The sequence below is a fragment of the Hyperoodon ampullatus genome, assembly GCF_949752795.1.
Source record: "Hyperoodon ampullatus genome assembly, chromosome: 10".
NCBI classification, from domain to species: domain Eukaryota; kingdom Metazoa; phylum Chordata; class Mammalia; order Artiodactyla; family Ziphiidae; genus Hyperoodon; species Hyperoodon ampullatus.
This window is the reverse complement of record NC_136923.1, coordinates 20,820,644-20,840,463: the sequence shown is the minus strand read 5'-3', so window position 1 is coordinate 20,840,463 and position 19,820 is coordinate 20,820,644. Positions and strand designations below refer to the sequence as shown.

The following is a 19,820-nucleotide window of genomic DNA, read 5'->3' as shown; positions in this document are numbered from 1 at the left end:
TTTGTGGTACATGGGCGTCTCACTGTTGTGGCCTCTCCCGTTGCGGAGCACAGGCTCCGGACGCACAGGCTCAGTGGCCATGGCACACGGGCCCAGCCGCTCCGCGGCATGTGGGATCTTCCCGGACCGGGGCACGAACCCGTGTCCCCTGCATCGGCAGGCGGACTCTCAACCACTGTGCCACCAGGGAAGCCCAAGACCTGACAATTCTTAACGTCTCTAACTGACAAGCGTTCAATTCACATTCGAAATGGACCATCTTTGCCCAATTTGAGGGAATGTAGACTAGAAAGAATAAGGGGATGATGGTCAAAATAAATAACACCGATATGACATGGCCTGATCAATGACACCAGGTACCATATTATTGGGACAGGATCCCAGAGACCCTGTGCAGGTCCAGGTGTTCTTCCTTGACTGGCTGGATCAGGGGGAGGTGGGTGGGTGCTTGGAGAGGGGCCAGGTGGCTGGGGGTACAGGGGTAAGCCCTAAGGAGGTTCATGGTAGCAGCTGTTGATGAGCCAGTCTAGTAGTAGTTTAATATTTGAACAGTTGGAGTAGCTGTACCACTGTGTAGAGCTGGACTAAGAAGTGGAGAATCCTGGGGTGGTACAGTGTCATGAGACAATTAGACCACAGGTTTGAGTTCCCGACACTGCCATTAAATCACTATATGGTCTTGGATAAGTCAGTTCTTGGGGTCCTCTATTTTCTCTTATGAAAAATGAAAATACTGGGTAAGAACAGCTCTAAGTACCCTTCTTAAGAGTTTACAGTTTTCCCTCATAAAGATCTACAAGTTCTATGCATAGAGAATAGAGTTGTCTCTGAGCTTCTGAAAATCACTGAGACCAGAGTGTTTCATAAGGGGTGGGCAATCACATGCTCTGTACTTTGTGGAAAACATGATAGTCAAACAGGGATGAAGCCTGCATTAACCATGGATGCTCTGTGCTATCAGGAACAAGACAAGAGCAGTTCAATGCCTTTGGATGGGAATTTCAGCGTTTTGAGGAAATTACTGCAGAGTAGAAGAATGTGCTAGTTGACTACAGAAACAAAACAAGTGTAGTGGGCTTCCCTGATGGCGCAGTGGTTGGGAGTCCGCCTGCCGATGCAGGGGACACGGGTTCGTGCCCCGGTCCAGGAGGATCCCACATGCCACGGAGCGGCTGGGCCCGTGAGCCATGGCTGCTAAGCCTGCACGTCCGGAGCCTGTGCTACCACAACGGGAGAGGCCATAGCAGTGAGAGGCCCGTGTACCACAAAAAAAAAAAACAAACAAACAAGTGTAGCTTTTGTCCAAAATTACCTAAGTCAGGCAAAGACAGGTATTTTGGAATTTGTTGTTGTTGTTTGCCTAAATCATAAAAAGTTCCCTCAACTCTTCATTTTACTTTTGTGTTCTTTGTCAGTTATTGATATAGTGTGCTTTTTTATATTCGGTGAAGATGTCCATGGGAATATTTAAGCACATGTTTGTGAGCAACACCATGCCTATAGAAAGTAAAGAAAATTCCAAAGTAACTTCAACCTGCACAAATTGTTTTAATTCGTTTGAGTTGGAAGTCACTTTCTACGTTTGTATCACATCTTTAAAAAATTTTTTGTAAGTATGAGGAAGTGCTCAACATAATTATGAATCTCTTGAATTATCAGAAAAAGAAAAAAAAATATGGTTTCTGAAGCACATGCTGTATTAGGAAACTTAGTGCTGAATGAGTACCTGCACATGTATTTCTTTCAGGTGCCTACACAACTCATCGTTCAGTAAAATGAAATGGTTCTGTTTTAATATCCTGCTGCTTATTGTACCTGACAGACAGAAATGAGGAAAATGACAAATTGATGATCTGGGGTCATTTTCTTGAAACTTGCACATAATTCCCATTTCTGCTCATTAGAGTAAAGAAAAGCCTTTCTGTAACAAATTAAGAACATGCATAACCTGTTATGACATAGTCATAGACATATAATAATATGGTCTAGAATTACAGTACTCTCTCAAAGTACATCATATTCAAAATTCACTGGATATGTCTTGGAGACATCTGTAGTAATTACAGGAACATGGTTTCTAATTCATTTAATTCCCTTTCCTACCTAAACTGAACATATAAGTGAATTATTACAAAATGATGTTATGCAATGCATTATTAATAATAACCAACAATGCATAATGTTTATACATGAGTCCATTAGAAGGACAAGCTAATGTATGTCAGTTCTAAAAGAATGTGCTAATTTGTCCTGAATTTGTGAATGAAGTTGAATCCATGATGCAAGCCAATGAGTGCAATAACAGAATGGTTTCACATGCTGTTTTACAGTTAAGAAACATCTTGTACCTATGGCATTTAAGAGGTATTTAAGATTTGTTCATCACATGTGATCAAGATCTGATTTTTCAGTGAGCCATGCGGTTGGGAAATTTGGAATAAGGCCATTGAGTTGACAATACTAGCTTTTTCCCAGACAGGTGCAGAATAAAATGGTCTGGAGCATCCAAGAAATGTATACAGTCCTTGCATTTTAGCACATAGAAATCACAGTCTCACTGTAATGGAGTTTCCCCCGGGGGCCAAAGGGTCTGCCGGGATGTGGTTCCTTTGTCACGCTAGTGGTTACAGATTTCTGAAATCTCCATGGCCAGCTCCAGACACTCACTGGTCTCCTGGCAAGATTCAAAAAGGCTGCAATCTATGTCACAGTTGCAGTTGCAGTCATTCTGGGAGTGGCTTTCCTCTGAGGTGTGGCGATACCTGTGAGAGGGGCAGCACAAATTGGTACACACCGTTTCACACGTATCCGGGAGCATCAGGAGACAATCCAAAAACTGGCAAAACAGACAGGTGAGGATGAGGGAGGCACAGTCCTCTGTTTAAAGAAGAAGAAAGACAATTACAGGTGGCCCCTCTGGGGGCGCATATGAAGAGGAGGCATGTGCAGTGGTGTGCTTGATAACTTTATAGCCAGCTCTTAATTATTTATCCGTATGAGGGGCGATGTACACCAGTTATCCTCTCAAGCTCCCCCTCCCCCATCCAGTACTCACTCTACTTAATTAATTGCTTCATTAACTTCCTGAGCATTTCCTATTGATTCCACATAATCTGGTTATTTAAAGTGCTGTCACTTTTCTAAACTCCTTTATTTACGTTGCCTGCAGAGGTGCTGGGAAGCCGCACAATTAGCTGCCTATCTGGAAGCCTTGCAGTGGTCTGAAAAACAGCAAGTCCTCCCCAAGTGCAGGGACCTTGCAGCAGCAATTACATTTGGGGACAATGAGAGATCATACACATTTCTGGGTTCTCGTCACAAGTCTTTCTTATTTGTTTGATGTGCATTCCAGTAAATCGGCCACACCCATATTCAAATGTGAGTGAAAAGCACATTTCAAAACCTAACATAAATGATTTTTTAAATAATCATAGTTGTTTCGGGTTGTATTTTACTTTTAATCCCTGTCTTCTTTTTCCTCCAGTTATGTAAAGCCTTGATTTTATATCAACTTAAATGAAATATGTCATCGTGTACACCTAAAATGGTATAAATCTAATCAATCCTCTTTAAGAAAATTGGTTTAAAAATTTACTATGCAGACTTGTAAAAATGTGAAAAGTATCTCTAAGGCATTGAAGGTAATTGGTAATTCTAGCCAAACAGCTGTGATGGGTTATAGATTATTGTATTTTTTGTTTCCATAAAGGGAATTAGTTAGAAGATGTAGCAGTTCTCTTGTTAAATTATAACTTCTTAACATCTTCCTTCCTTCCTCCCTCCCTCCCTCCCTCCCTCCGTTCCTTCCTTCCTTTCTTTTTTTTAACATCTTTATTGGAGTATAATTGCTTTACATTGTGGTGTTAGTTTCTGCTGTATAACAAAATGAATCAGCTATACGTATACATATATCCCCATATCCCCTCCCTCTTGCGTCTCCCTCCCACCCTCCCTATCCCACCCCTCTAGGTGGTCACAAAGCACCGAGCTGATCTCCCGGTGCTATGTGGCTACTTCCCACTAGCTATCTGTTTTACGTTTGGTAGTGTATATATGTCCATGCCACTCTCTCACTTCGTCCCAGCTTACCCTTCCCCCTCCTCGTGTCCTCACATCCATTCTCTACATCTGTGTCTTTATTCCTGTCCTGCCCCTAGGTTCTTCAGGACTTTTTTTTTTTCCTTTTAGATTCCATATATATGTGTTAGCATACTGTATTTGTTTTTCTCCTTCTGACTTACTTCACTCTGTATGACAGATTCTAGGTCCATCCACCTCACTACAAATAACTCAATTTGGTTTCCTTTTACGGCTGAGTAATATTCCATTGTATATATGTGCCACATCTTCTTTATCCATTCATCTGTCGATGGACACTTAGGTTGCTTCCACGTCCTGTCTATTGTAAATAGTGCTGCAATGAACATTGTGGTACATGACTCTTTTTGAATTATGGTTTCCTCAGGGTATATGCCCAGTAGTGAGATTGCTGGGTCATATGGTAGTTCTATTTTTAGTTTTTTAGGGAGCCTCCATACTGTTCTCCATAGTGGCTGTATCAATTTACATTCCCACCAACAGTGCAAGAGGGTTCCCTTTTCTCCACACCCTCTTCAGCATTTATCGTTTGTAGACCTTTCGATGATGGCCATTCTGACTGGTGTGAGGTGATACCTCATTGTAGTTTAGATTTGCATTTCTCTAATGATTAGTGATGTTGAGCATCCTTTCATGTGTTTGTTGGCAATCTGTATATCTTCTTTGGAGAAATGTCTATTTAGGTCTTCTGCCCATTTTTGGATTGGGTTGTTTGTTTTTTTCATATTGAGCTGCATGAGCTGCTTGTATATTTTGGAGATTAATCCTTTGTCAGTTGCTTCATTTGAAAATATTTTCTCCCATACTGAGTGTTGTCTTTTGGTCTTGTTTATAGTTTCCTTTGCTGTGCAAAAGGTTTTAAGTTTCATTAGGTCCCATTTGTTTATTTTTGTTTTTATTTTCATTTCTCTAGGAGGTGGGTCAAAAAGGATCTTGCTGTGATTTATGTCATAGAGTGTTCTGCCTATGTTTTCCTCTAAGAGTTTGATAGTGTCTGGCCTTACATTGAGGTCTTTAATCCATTTTGAGTTTATTTTTGTGTATGATGTTAGGGAGTGTTCTAATTTCATTCTTTTACATGTAGCTGTCCAGTTTTCCCAGCACCACTTATTGAAGAGGCTGTCTTGTATACTCTTGCCTCCTTTATCAAAGATAAGGTGACCATGGGTGCATGGGTTTATCTCTGGGCTTTCTATCCTGTTGCATTGATCTATACTTCTGTTTTTGTGCCAGTACCATACTGTCTTGATTACTGTAGCTTTCTAGTATAGTCTGAAGTCAGGGAGCCTGATTCCTCCAGCTCCATTTTTCTTTCTCGAGATTGCTTTGGCTATTAGGGGCCTTTTGTGTTTCCATACAAATTGTGAAATTTTTTTGTTCTTATTCTGTGAAAAATGCCATTGGTAGTTTGATAGGGATTGCATTGAATCTGTAGATTGCTTTGGGTAGTATAGTCATTTTCACTCTGTTGATTCTTCCAGTCCAAGAACATGGTGTATGTCTCCATCTGTTTGTATCATCTTTAATTTCTTTCATCAGTGTCTTATAGTTTTCTGCATACAGGTCTTTTGTCTCCTTAGGTAGGTTTATTCCTAGGTATTTTATTCTTTTTGTTGCAGTGGTAAATGGGAGTGTTTCCTTAATTTCTCTTTCAGATTTTTCATCGTAAGTGTATAGGACTGCCAGAGATTTCTGTGCATTAATTTTATATCCTGCTACTTTACCAGATTCATTGATTAGCTCTAGTAGTTTTCTGGTAGCATCTTTAGGATTCTCTATGTATGGTATCACATCATCTGCAAACAGTGACAGTTTTACTTCTTCTTTTCCAATTTGGATTCCTTTTATTTCTTTTTCTTCTCTGATTGCTGTGGCTAAAACTTCCAAAACTATGTTGAATAAGAGTGGTGAGAGTGGGCAGCCTTGTCCTGTTCCTGATCTTAGTGGAAATGGTTTCAGTTTATCACCATTGAGAACGATGTTGGCTGTGGGTTTGTCATATATGACCTTTATTATTATGTTGAGGTAAGTTCCCTCTATGCCTACTTTCTGGAGAGTTTTTATCATAAATGGGTGTTGAAGTTTGTCCAAAGCTTTTTCTGCATCTGTTGAGATGATCCTATGGTTTTTCTTCTTCAGTTTGTTAATATGGTTTATCACATTGATTGATTTGTGTATATTGAAGAATCCTTGCATTCTGGGGTAAACCCCACTTGATCATGGTGTTTGATCCTTTTAATGTGCTGCTGGATTCTGTTTGCTAGTTTCTGTTTCCTTTCTTTCTTTTTCTTTCTTTTTCCTTCCTTCCCTCCTCCCTCCCTCCTTTCTTTCTTTCTCTCCCTCCCTCCCTTCCTTCCTTCCTTTCTTCCTTTTTTTAGTTAAGAAAGTCTCAGAAACTTGTGAGGGTTTTGGAAAAGGGTAGGTAAGTGTTCATGTGATATAGCATCTATTTAATTAAAATCAGCATCCTGAAGACTTGATGGTTGAAAGTAACATTCTAGCATGAATTGGAGAAAAATTCTTTCCTCCTGATGGGCTTATCAATCAATTAACATTAAACTTTTTGTAATCTATTTTTCCCCCATTAAGAATGTCAATAACCTTTGGTTTTCAGACTTCAGTTGACTGTAACTGTACAAGCCTGCAGGAGGGATTTCGCTCTTTGTCTCATCTGTCAGAGTGATCTAAGTGTTCTTAGAGCTCCCTTCATTGATTTCAAACAATGTTTTCCAGAAAACTTTTTTCTTTTCTTATTCATATACTTCTTAGTGTTTAAGAGAAGGGAGAACATGGAAACTTGCTCTGAAAGGGAACAAATATTTTAAAGAAACCCTTTCTTATTTCTTTTAAAAACATCTATAAAGGTCTAAAGTGAGTTCTGCATATAGGTAAACAGAAATCTGCCTTCATCCCTGTGTTCCTCCCCCTCCCCCCACCTCTCACCCTCCATTTCTTTCTTCCCCATAAGTGGTAAAGAACCACACCATGACTTTTATGACCACTTTGATTGCCATATATTGTTGCAGGTGCTGTGGCCATTACTCAGTATTTGTACTTTAGGTGGACTATTCCATAGTATGTCTGTGGTGTGTGTACTCATCTCTTTGCCAGACTGGGTGTATTTTTGTTCACTCAGAGCCAGTTTCTAGTATGTGGCCAACTCACCCATAACTCATAAGTCACTATAAATCTCCTGCAGAAATTCAGGAGTGAGTGAGTGCCGTACATAGACTCTATTCTGCATATGCATTTCTGAAGAGGGCGTGTTGGTGGTCAAAGATTTCAGGCATAAACCCTCGTCACGTTTTTTGCAATTCCAAGACTGCTGCTATAGCAGCCCCTGGCAAAGAAGAAGTTCTCTGGAGAAAATATTCCAAGCAAATGCTCCCTGATCTTTTAGGCTAGAGACTCAGGTCCATGGCCATATAAAAATGATTTTCCCACTAAGTCCTGTGTTTTGTAGTTGCGAGACTCAAAGTTTGGCTTGGAAGTAAGTCAGGTTGGGTGTAGGGTGTTCTGTGGGGATGGGAGCTGGTGTTTCCCATCAGAGTGTGAAAACCTGTTTGTAAAATGGCCTTATAATTTCCTGTGGGCGTATAACCGTTTGGTTCAAATCCTCTTGCCAACGTCTTCTCAAATTGGCAGACTCTGGAGGTCTCCGCTTCTGATGTATACTGTAGATTTTATTTATAAAAAAATATATGTTGGCCTAATCCTTTGGTCAAGTTGGCATTTGTTTCCTTCCATCTCTCTATTTTGCACTTGAGAATAGAGCCCATTTTTTTCTGTTTATAAGTCAGTCCTTTTTATTTGGTTGTAAAAGGCAGAGCCTCTTGCCTAGAGAAACACGGCAACATTAATGAATTGAAAACAGATTTTTCCCCACTTTCAAGTGTGTTCCACACTGTTCCTAAAAGACATATTAAATAACTCTACGCGAGCAGGCAAAACTGTTCTGCATATGGCCAGTTTATGTTTGCACAAAAGTAACGTAAGCAGTTCAGAGGAAAATTGACGCCCTGTTTGAAAAGAGAGTTGGACTTTCCATTCTCCTGAATGGGTATATTTTCCTTTGCCTGCCGTATTCCTTGGGACTTTAATGTTTAATAAACTTGATGTTCAGAGTCATAGCCTATGATTAGTACTCCTCTCGGCCCATCCAAAACATCATCCCTGCATCCAGCTGCCTGCTTCCCATCTCTTCGGCTCTGTGCTCAGAACATCTCACACTTACCAAGGCCGCATTACATCATGGGTGTCCCTCTTTCCCGCATCCCACAAACCTGTCTCTTCCCTCGTTTTCTCTTGTGAATGGCTCCCGAACACGCAGATGAATTGGCACAAATCTGGGACTCATTCTTGTCATTTTCCTTTTCCTCATCATACCCTTCCCAGCCAGTTCTTTCCTGAGTTCTGCTGATTCTCTCTCAAATTCCTATTTGAGGGCTTCCCTGGTGGCGCAGTGGTTAAGAATCTGCCTGCCAGTGCAGGGGACACAGGTTCGAGCCCTGGTCCGGGAAGATCCCACATGTGGCAGAGCAACTAAGCCTGTGCTCCACAACTGCGGAGCCTGCACCCTAGAGCCTGTGAGCCACAACTACTGAAGTCCACAAGCCTAGAGCCTATGCTCTGCAACAAGAGTAGCCCCCACTCGCCGCAACTAGAGAAAGCCCGTGAGCAGCAACAAAGACCCAACACAGCCAAAAAATAAAAAATAAAAATAATAAAAGTTCTCTCTTAAAAAAAAAATTAAAAAAAAAAATTCCTATTTGAAACCCATCAGCCTCTATCCACCGTCCTATAGCCTGTAGCCACCATCAGCCATCACCAGGTCAACAGAAACAGCCTCCTGTCCTGACACTGCTTCCACATGAGCCCACCTCAAATTCATCAGCCCCTGTGATACTGTTAATCATTAATTAGAACATCTCACTCTCCCTTTAGAGTCAAGTCCTAAATCCTTGCCATAGCCTGCAAGCTCCTGTGTGATCAGGTTCCTGCCTATTTCTCTGCCTTCCAGTTCTAGTGTCCTCCTAACTCACTGCACTCCAGCCACACTGGTTAAATTTCAGTTCCTGGGATGCACGTAGCTCAGGGCCTTTGTACATGCTCTGTCTCTGGCCTGTGTTGCACACTCTCCCCTCACAACTTTACCATCTCGTACTCAACCTTTGGCTCTTTAGCTTAAAACACCTTCCCTGTAAATCACATCCTTGCAGAAACTCTCATAGCACCCTGCTTTGTTTTTTTCTTCATAGCACTGACCACAGGATAGTATACTAATTAGTTTATTGATTAGTTCCCCCCCACACTAAAACCTAAGTTACAAGAATGGCTTATCTCTAGTTGAATGAATGAATAAATGAACAATAAGAGATAAACAGCATGGTCCCCACTTTTTAGATGTAAGGACTAAGGCTTAGGGATTGTCACTGACTGTCCTAAAACTTTCACCTGTATGGTGGTGGAGCAAGGAATTAATCTAACTCTGGATCCAAAATCTGTGCTCTCTTTCTCATTGTTAGATGTGTCAGCTGGTTCATGTAAAGCAAATTTGCAGTCCTGTACAGTTTACAAACATCTCACATGGGTCCTGAGATAACTCTCAATTGAGTACTACTACTGTTCTATAGATGAGGAAACTGTGGCTCAGAAAATTTAAGAAATACAGGAAGTGGTGGGGCTGTCATGTGAACCTAGATTGTCTCCTCCAGAGCCCTTAACTCTGAAGCTGACCTGCGCTTCATAACACACACGCTTTCTTCGGTCACGTTCAAGCCTGGCACCAGATGCTCTAGGCCTCCTGGTGACCTGTTCTCCCTTCCATTCCCCTCTCACCCTACTCCCCTCTGTATTCCCAAGACTGGTAAGGTGTGTTTTGCAGGTTCTTCCAGGTGGCTTCTGGCTAGCTCCAGCCAATAGGAGGCAGCTATAGGAAATGGGAGGGTGGGAGAAAGGAAAGCCTGGGGTATATCTCCTTCCTTCTCTCTGCTTTGTATCTTCCCTTTGGTTTTATCTTTTTCTGAATGCCCTTCTCTTTGTGACTTCTGCTAATGCCACTTACTAGTGGTCTGTCTACTAATAGTTAGTTGCTAGTGGCCAATGAGCTAATGCCAGTAGTAGTGATTTACTAGTGCCCTAGAGAGACCAAGGAAGGAGGTGGCAGAGCTTTCCTGTTGTCGGTAATTTCCTCACGTAGCTTTTCACTTCTCCCTATACCTTTGTAACACATTCCCAAGTATTAAATTTCTTTTATTGGACTACCTGGCATCATGGCATAGGCTCTAGTTGCTGCTGTCAGAGTACCCATCTCATTTCCTACTTCTTCCTTCCTTAAACCTGGATTAAAGGAGGTTTAAGATGTATCCAAGACCTGCAGGCCATTCACCTGGAAGTGGTGTTTGCCTTTGAGCAAGAAGCCATGATAAAAACCCTCTCTTAAGTTGGTTTCATTTCCTCTTTACACCCTTAGGGTACATTGAGGATGTGGAGGCTATAACATGCTAAGTGATATCCTTACGACCCTGAAGGACTACTGCAGCTTCTAAAGGTGCTAAATGTTAACTGGGTAGTGGCTACTTAAGAGGGAGAATCTGTTTCTGTTTTGTGTATACATTCATTTGTATTACTTTTAGATTCCACATATGAATTCTATCATATAGTGTTTGTCTTTCTCTGTCTGATTTACTTCACTAAGCAGAATATTCTCTAGGATCATCCACGTTGCTGCAAGTGGCAGTATTTCATTCTTTTTTACGGCTGAGTAATATTCCCTTGTATATGTGCACCACATTTTAATGTGGTTACCAAAGGGGAGATGGAAGGGGGCTACAAATTAGAGGTATGGGCTTCACAGATACAAACTACTATGTATAAAATAGATAAGCAGCAAGAATATACTGTACAGCATAGAGAATTATACCCATTAACTTGTAATAACCTATAATGGGATATAATCTACAAAAATACTGAATCACTATGCTGTACACCTGAAACTAATACAGTATTGTAAATCAAGTATACTTCAATTTAAAAAAGAACAAAAAAGGGGACAATGGAGGAAGAATCTGCCTCATAAGAATGGATCATGTTTAATCATAGTGGAAAAGGTAACAGTGCGAAGGAGTTTCCACTCATATACCTGAGGTCGGCCCCACATTCATGGTCCTGTAATCCCTGAGTTTGTCTTTCCAGCTTTCAGTGTTCTTGCCACCATGATTCCCCGGGGTCAGGAGGAGGGAGGAACAAGAGGTAGCTGTGGCTGCCCTCTGTGGTCCCTGGTGCATTCCTCAACTCCAGAAACATGCTTCCTGCATCTTTGGGAATCATTTTCCAAAGTGGCAAGAACATGGTTCTTCTAGAGGTGACCCCAGATAAACAACAGTCTCCCTTCCTCTCCCCCCAAAACAACGTAAGAGAAAAAAAGACAAGATGAACCTGGTCCACCCCCAGTATTCTCATACGTTAATGGTTAATGTGCTGTCCCTGAGAGAATTTGGCATAATAACAAGATTCATGACACCCTGGCGCCAACTGATCACTAAAAGTTTTTGGTCAAAGAGTATCAAAATTGGGACTTCCCTGGTGGTGCAGTGATTAAGAATCCGCCTGCCAATGCAGGGGACACGGGTTCGAGCCCTGGTCTGGGAAGATCCCACATGCCGCGGAGCAACTAAGCCCGTGTGCCACAACTACTGAGCCTGCGCTCTAGAGCCCGTGAGCCGCAACTACTGAGCCCACATTCTGCAATTACTGAAGCCCGTACACCTAGAGCCCGTGCTGCGCAACAAGAGAAGCTGCCACAATGAGAAGCCTGCGCATCGCAAGGAAGAGTAGCCCCGCTCTCCGCAACTAGAGAAAGTCCGCGCGCAACAACAGAGACCCAACGCAGCCAAATGAATGAATGAATGAATGAATGAATGAATGAATAAATAAATAAACCAAAAAAGTATAAAAATTGGTTCCCACTCCCCCAACATTTAGTTCTTTAAAAAAATGTCTATAATGCAGAATGGGAATAAATAAAGTGTGACTGCCTTTATCTAGCTGGGGTATCATCCCTGATGTTATCAATTTTAATAGCTACTTAAATATGTCAAGATCTATTTAAGTTCAGACAAGCACAACTAACATTCAAGTCAGTTCTTTAGAACTAGAATGACTGGATTTGGGTGATACTTAGTAAATTTTTGCTTATGTTTTTTTCTGAGCAAATGAACTGAAATAATTATAAAATTGAAACATTTTATAAGATGACACTATTCCATTTAATTGTATGAAATTTACAGTGTAGAAAATGTAATCATTTTATTCAGTAGTCCATGATGTAATTAAGACTGTTCTTTTGAGGTATCTTGTATTTATGATTTTCCCCTTCCACCTGGATGAGACATCTCAAATTCAAAATTATACATCAATTAGGTATATTCTCAGGATTCTTTTTAAGGAGCCTGTTTTCTCATATCATGTGTATCCCTGGTTTTATCATCCACGGGGATGCTTCTGCAATCCGAACATAGAAGCAGAAGCAGAGACACAGATAGCGCTCTGTACTTTTTCCATTTTCTTCAGGAAAGGGACCACACAGGATGAGGCACAATTTAATAATAATGTCGCAGCACATAGTGTGTGATGTGCAGTAAAGATCATTTTAAATTCCCATCAGAGCACACACCATGAACTGTGCTAATGGATGTAACACATTTTACAAAATCTGCATGTGTGAGGCTTCTGCATCCTGTTTTAAGTGGGGCAATGTATATAAATAATAGATATTAGCAATTAAGCATCCATTCCTATGCACTCATTTATATATTTGAAAATAAATTAACCACAAACTACATAAAAGTGGATGCAATCTTCTCTTTTCCCTTCTGTTTCCCCTGCTGTTCCTGAAAGATATTTCTGTATTTATCTCAGTATGAACAGTGACCCCAGCTCTCAATTTCTGCATCCTTAAATTAATTACTATCAAAATTTTCCTAAAATGCAATGAGTCTGACTTAACTCTTTGTTTCCTTGATGTTTGCTATCTAGGATAATGAGAGGTTCTTAGCACTATTTGTGGGCCCTAGTTGAGGTGTTTTACTCTCTTTTTTAACCAGGTACCAAAAACTCTTACCTCAGTGGGGGGATTTTTTTTCGCAGTGTGGGAAATGAGGATGAGCTGTTACCTGTGTTGTCAGCTTAATACTGGAATTTTCTGGGTTGTAGTAGCCTCTGTCCAGGCCCTAAGAAAACAGTCTAATTCAATGGTCTTCATGAATCTCCTTTGCTCTTTTGAAGAAAGAGTAGTTGGTTCTTTTCCTACATGAGGCTCCTCAGTATGTGTTGCCATTTTAATGGAGTAGTCATTTTGGTCTTCCCTGAGAATACAAGGGTTCAGATATCATGCTAGCTGCATTGGTCCTTCTCATTCTGCCAGGATACCTGATAAGACAGGTCAGAGTGGTTCCAGAGGGGCACTCTCCTGTATTGTGTGGATACATATAATGGTAATTCGTAATTCTGGGATCATTACAACCAAGATCCATTACAAGTAAAAATCCATGCATCCCTTACATGATCTGATAAAATAAAATTCCCTATTGTCAAAATGCAGAGAACTCACCTCTGTTGCCTGTTTTCTTTTCTTTTCTTTCTTTTTTTTTTTTTTGCGGTATGCGGGCCTCTCACTGTTGTGGCCTCTCCCATTGCGGAACACAGGCTCCGGACATGCAGGCTCAGTGGCCATGGCTCACGGGCCCAGCCGCTCTGTGGCATGTGGGACCCTCCCGGACCGGGGCACAAACCCGTGTCCCCTGCATCAGCAGGTGGACTCTCAAGCACTGCACCACCAGGGAAACCCTTGCCTGTTTTCTTGATTAGCGTCAAGCTCTAACAAAACCAGAAACCTGGACATCATCTTGGACTCAAGGTCATACCTGGCAGCCTGTTGGCCAAAGTTAGCTGAAAGATTGCCGGCACTTAAAAATTGGGAGATTTCCTGTAACACTCTAGTCCTGGCAGGTCTGAACCTCTTTTTCCTTCTGGCAACAATTAGCTGGAGCTGAGCAGAGGCAGTGTTCTTCTCCTTGCCACAGTCCTCACCCATCCCTATCATACATCTGGAGGTCCTTCCTTATTCGCATTGTCTCCTGGCAACTGCAGGCAATTGTGTCTTCTAGTCTAAAGCCTCCATGGCAATGTTTTCACGAGGTCATATATAACGTGTGTTAGAAACCTCTCCCCTTACTTTTTAAAACCATGATCATAATAAAAGCAGAAGTCGAACATCTGTTCTGTGAGAGGTTCTGTACTGGTGGTTTCACCCATGTTATTTCATTTGATCTTCAAAACACCCTATTGCGTGTTACTAGCTCCATAATATAACTGAGTCTGAGATTTAGAGATGGTAAAAAACTTAATCCAGTCTTATACAGTGAATAAATTTCAGAGCCAAGAATTAAACTGATGTGATTTCAAAGTTCCTGTTATACAAAGTTTATTTCACTTTTTTATGTTATTTTGAAAAAGTAAATATGAATTTAAATATAGACCAGAAACTGTACCTTTTTATGTTTTCCTTTGAGAAACTTCAAGGTTTCTTTAAATGCAAATGTCAGTATGGAACATTACACAATTCCTGAATGGTTTATGTCTCCTATGAAGGTCAGTGCAAAGTTAACATGAGTAAAATTCCATGTCTTGGTGTGGAGTCCATGACCTTGAACTTGACTGTGCTGATCATTTAGCATAAATTCAATTTGAAATTGGTTTTGCAAATGCAACATGCTTCTTATGTCATATATAGAGGTGGTTTGGTGTAGTTTTGCACTGATTCGAATGCCTAGAAGGTGATGTTACCTAGAGGAACCACCCCTTTCCCACAGGCTGCTGGTGTAAGCATCCTTGTATTTTATTGCAGTCTATATTTATACTTTTCCAGCTTTGCAATGCTATTCCACCCTGTCTTCTTCTCCTCTCAGCCTAGAGTCGCAGGTTGAATAGTCCCAGATGCAAGAAGAGAAGAAAATTGGCCATTTTTTAGTCTACTTCATAGCTCCATAGCAAGAATGATTTTACCTCACTCCGGCTATTTAAAACACTTTGCCTCAAACTCCCAGCTTTGAGAGCAAACAACCTGCCAAGCACCTCATAATTGCAAGGTGACCTTGACATGTGTCATTCCTCAGAGTTTTCAAATTGAAGCCTTCCTGTTTAATATTCATAAAGACTTTTTTTTTCTAACAGCATATATGATGGTTTTCCAGGGGCTGGGGTTTGGGGAGCTTTATTTAGAAATGGGTTGATTGTGAGAAACATACCATCAGTGTCTCTTGGATGAACTGAAGGATGAGTTTGGAGGTAGGAAAATTTCGTTTGGCATTCTTCAAGGGAGGACAGTGATATGCTGGATTCTGACAGTTTTTTCTCACTGGGGGTTTCCTTGGCTGGTCCATCTGTGATTTTGAATTCGGATACTGAATTTATAACGATGGTATTAATGGCTTTCTCGTCTGCCTGCTTTTCGTTTGTGAGTTGCGTATCTAGATGAAAAAAGAAAACACACATACACAGACCCGCTTATAGTTGATGTGACCTCGCGATCCAAGAAGGGACATTTGCAGAAAAATTCACATTCTAGACTTTTATAAGATTAAAATCTTATTTAGAAGCATGAAGCGTTATTGGACAGGATTATCTTGAATGAAAATATATGTAAGAATAAAAGTTCAATAATTATAAAATCTTACCCATATTACAAGTTTCACCTCTCCCAGGAATTTGTACCACTTATTTCAAAAACACAGATGGTTTTTATAGTGATGGGTGGGGAGAATCAAGGCATTCATTCACTAGGATTAACAAAATCTCATAGAATGTTGTCAGCTTATTGTCATAATGTTTTATGGATCTCAGAAGTAGTAGAAGCGTCTTAAATGCTGTTCAGTAATGTATATGATCTCAATCAAGTTGTTTTATTTCTTTGTGTCTACAAACCTCAGTTTCCTCCCCTGTATAAGAAAAGTGGTCACACATAACCATCCTATAAGCTCATTTCTACATCTGCCCTTAAAGACTCTTACTTTGCCAGTCTTTTCTCTGCCTTGCCATTTGTTAGATGTCTATGAGGTGATAGTCTTTGTGGCTTTGGGGGTGCACTTCTTGGGAACAGGCTTTTATTTCCATGTAACCACCTAGCAGGGAACCTAGAGCAAAGTCCTTGACTGAGATTCTGGTTTGGAGAGGCACAGAGAAGGCTGAAAAGACCTAGGTGCTTCGTGTATTTGAGAACTCCCATACTCATTTACTGGTTCCCGCAGAATAATTGAGGGTCTGTTATATAACAAGCACTGGTCTCGAAACTGGGGATTAAGTGCTGACTAAGACAGGCACGGTCCCTGGCTTTCAGAGACATCCAGACGGGGTAGTGATGCAGGCAGCGTATAGCTCACCTACACCAATTAAATCATCCTAAGATGGAGAGAAGAGTTAACAGAAGGTATTCTCAAACCTGCATCCAGGATGACGCCCAGGGACTTCTTCAGACCTAAACAAGCATCAGTCCTGGTGATCTGGCAGCACTGTTGGGAGATAGTGAAGATGCTTCTAGAGAATTGCCTTTTCCGTCACTAGCCCAATGCCTGATTCAGTGATGCTCACAGAGTGACTGAAATCAATAAGGCAGTTGGCAACCTGGTTTAATTTTACTGCGCTTAGGCAGCTCCGTGCAGGAAATACATTCTTGCCAAGTCCGTTTTCATTGTCCTTCCAGAAATTTCTTCTTAGTTTGAGGTAGATGGAAATCTCTGCTTGATCCAGCCTCCCAGGACAGTGGTAGATGTGTCTACAGAGTAGAATCATCTAGGAAACCTTCTAAAAATTTGGAATTTTTTTAAAGCTCAGGCAATCCCTCCTCCCCCTCAAGAGATTAGATCACGTTCCCTGAGGGATTTTTGAAGCTCCCTGAGTGATTCCAACATGCAGAAAAGTTTGGGAACCACTGCCACAGGGGCCTTCTGCTTTTGAGAGTGGAGAAAGGAGAGGACAGCCCACTGATACATACATACATCAGTGATTTTCAGAAGCTAATCATGAGACAGTTGCTCTCCAAAGGCTCCTAACTGGCACGGGAGCTGACAGTATTGCACGCACAATTGTCTTAGGCCATTTTTGTTGCTTTCTGAGCCTCCAAACAGCTTTGACTTTCAACAGTATTTCATTTTTATTCCCTACCTCTTAGGCTGCTAGCTTTAAATCTCTTGGTTGCAGTTTGATTCACCTTAAAAGGGATTGGCAGAAATAGGGATTCAGAAAAACATCTATTGTTGATAGCAATTAATGTAATATTGAATAGATAGAATTAGTTCAACAGATTGGGAAAGTCTTGGGTTCCTTTAACCCAAGAGAGATTCACCAAATTAATGGTATAGTGATGATAACGATGATGATGACGATGATGACAAAAATAATAGTTTATTTTTCTTGCTTGTATATCAAAGTGTCAAGTAACCAGCTTTAATCACAAATAGTCATTCAAATTATGCCTTCAGTACTTAGAGAAGAACTGATATTTGGGGCCAGGTAATTCTTTGTCACAGGGAGATCATAGGATGTTTAGCAGCATCCCTGTCCTCTACCTACTTGATGCCAGTAACACCAGTTGCCCTAGGACATGACAAACAAAAGGTCTTGGATATTGCCACATTTCCTCCATGGGGCAAAATCACCAATTTTGAATATCAACCCACTGCTTTATACACGCACACACACACACACACACATACACACCACAGAGTTGTATACCTTGTATGTCAAGTTTTCTGTTATCACTATATTCCTTATTTAATTTAAGCATCACAAAGACTCTAGGAGGTAGATACTGTCAGCCTCCCAGGACAGATGGGAAATGTATAAATTGGTACCCCAAGTTAACAGATGAATGATTGTAACCAAGGCTTAGTTTATTTAGATAAGTTCCCTAAGGCTTCCTTGTTAGTAAATGGTAGAGCTGGGATTTGAACCCAGGCTGTTTGGATTCCAAAAGCTTTGCTCTCGTCCCTGTCTCTTTATATTATTCAACATTTTCTCCAATTTGTTCTTAGCTTTTATCTCTGCTTCCTCACTATTGGGACTGCACATCAGCAAAACCCTCTTCACTCTAAATCCCGTGATGTGTCACCTACCTGAAATCAAGCCTTGCAAGTAACGTTGCTTTACAGACATACCTAAGCAGTCTGTGCAAAGCAAGACTACTTTCTTGCACACTTAGGGAACCCTGCCTCTTTAGTTACAGCTGCTGTATCCCGTACATTAAAGAGCATTTCAGGAAGAGCTGATAGATAACAAAACTTTGATGAGTATAGAGATTACAGCAGCTATTTACTACAGAATTAATTGACAGTCAGTTCAAATTATCACACGTAGTCAGGCTGCATGTAATGTAAATTGCTTTTGCACAAAGTAATTCAGTAACAAAAAAAAAGTTGGATAGAGGTTACTGGAATATAAGAACATGCGGAGAATACAGTATACAGCCAAGTGGTATATGATTCTCTTTTTAATTTCTCGACACTTTTAAGTATAGCATTTTGAATCTAAGTGGTGTGCTACATTAAGCAACCATTTGGAGACACTGGGCTTGTACTGAGAGAATTTTATGGAGAAGTTAAACTGCCATTCATAAAGTTATTTTAATTCTATAATCTCTGTTTATATTTTTATTTTTTTTTCATTCCCCACTGGGAGCTATCTGTTACTCATTAGAAAATCATCTGACAAACACACATTTCAGAACCCAGTCTGTTCAACCCAGAATTCTGACATCTGAAATGAGTCACAATTTTTGGGTGAATGTTACTGACATCTTCCATCTTTTATAGATGGAATACTAACAGTAATTTCCCCAGATTCCTTCTTTTGCGGTGTTATTTGACTTTGTACCCAAAGTATTATAAAGTAGCATAAGCTAAAAGGAGAAACACATAAAAAGTGGTATCACATCTTCTGCAGAGAAAACTATTTTGGAATTAAATAAGGAACTCGTGAAACTAAATTTGGGATGTTATACATAGTTCTTGACATTAACTTAGAGAAAATAATTTTTTTCAACAGGAAAAAATCACCAAAATTAGGACAAAAATTAGAAGTTCAACTGTACTTCATGGGAAAGAAATTAAAGTGTGTACTGAAAGTCAGGGAAATAGAAAATTTCTGTTTGGGCTAGAAGTAATTGCAGAAGCAATGGGCATAAACTTAAGTAACAGAGACGACAGACAGTAAATTAATTTTTTATTACCATTGAGCAAATGCTATTAATTTAATTCAATTAACATTTATTGAGTACCCACATGCAATGGATGAATCAATGTGACAGGAGCTATTAATTTATTTACTTTAAGTCATTAATGAAACATTTTAATGATTTTCATTTTTGCTCACTAAGTGTGACTTTAGAATTTTTGCATTGGTGCATCTTCTGAGTCTATCTATATATGAATTCAAGTCATGAATAAGTAGCATCTCTTCTCCCCTCCGCTCCTCCCATCCTATTCTTGTTTTCCCCCTCCCTTCCCTTCCCATTTCTCTGTCTGGGTTTACTTCTTTGACCTTTCCTATCTTGATTATTGGTTTCTTTTTTCCCTCCCATTCCTTCAATGTAGTTTTTCCTCACACTTTGTTCTCTTGGCTCCTTTCTTTGTTCCTTGGTCTTAAAGTCTGTATTCGTTCACACTCACAAC

At 40.5% G+C, this 19,820-nt stretch overlaps 1 protein-coding gene across 1 annotated transcript in view; it reads right to left on the bottom strand.

Annotated features, from left to right (window-relative positions):
• Positions 1-2,617: 2,617 nt before the first annotated feature.
• The window catches only part of MDFIC2 (MyoD family inhibitor domain containing 2), a gene marked incomplete at both ends in the record, with an annotated part of 99,542 nt that continues 82,339 nt past the window's right edge, over positions 2,618-19,820 (bottom strand). The window contains 2 exons of the mRNA XM_079712578.1: positions 2,618-2,877; positions 15,405-15,626. Coding sequence (XP_079568704.1) covers positions 2,618-2,877; positions 15,405-15,626 — 482 coding nt within the window. The remainder of the gene's footprint in view (positions 2,878-15,404; positions 15,627-19,820) is intronic.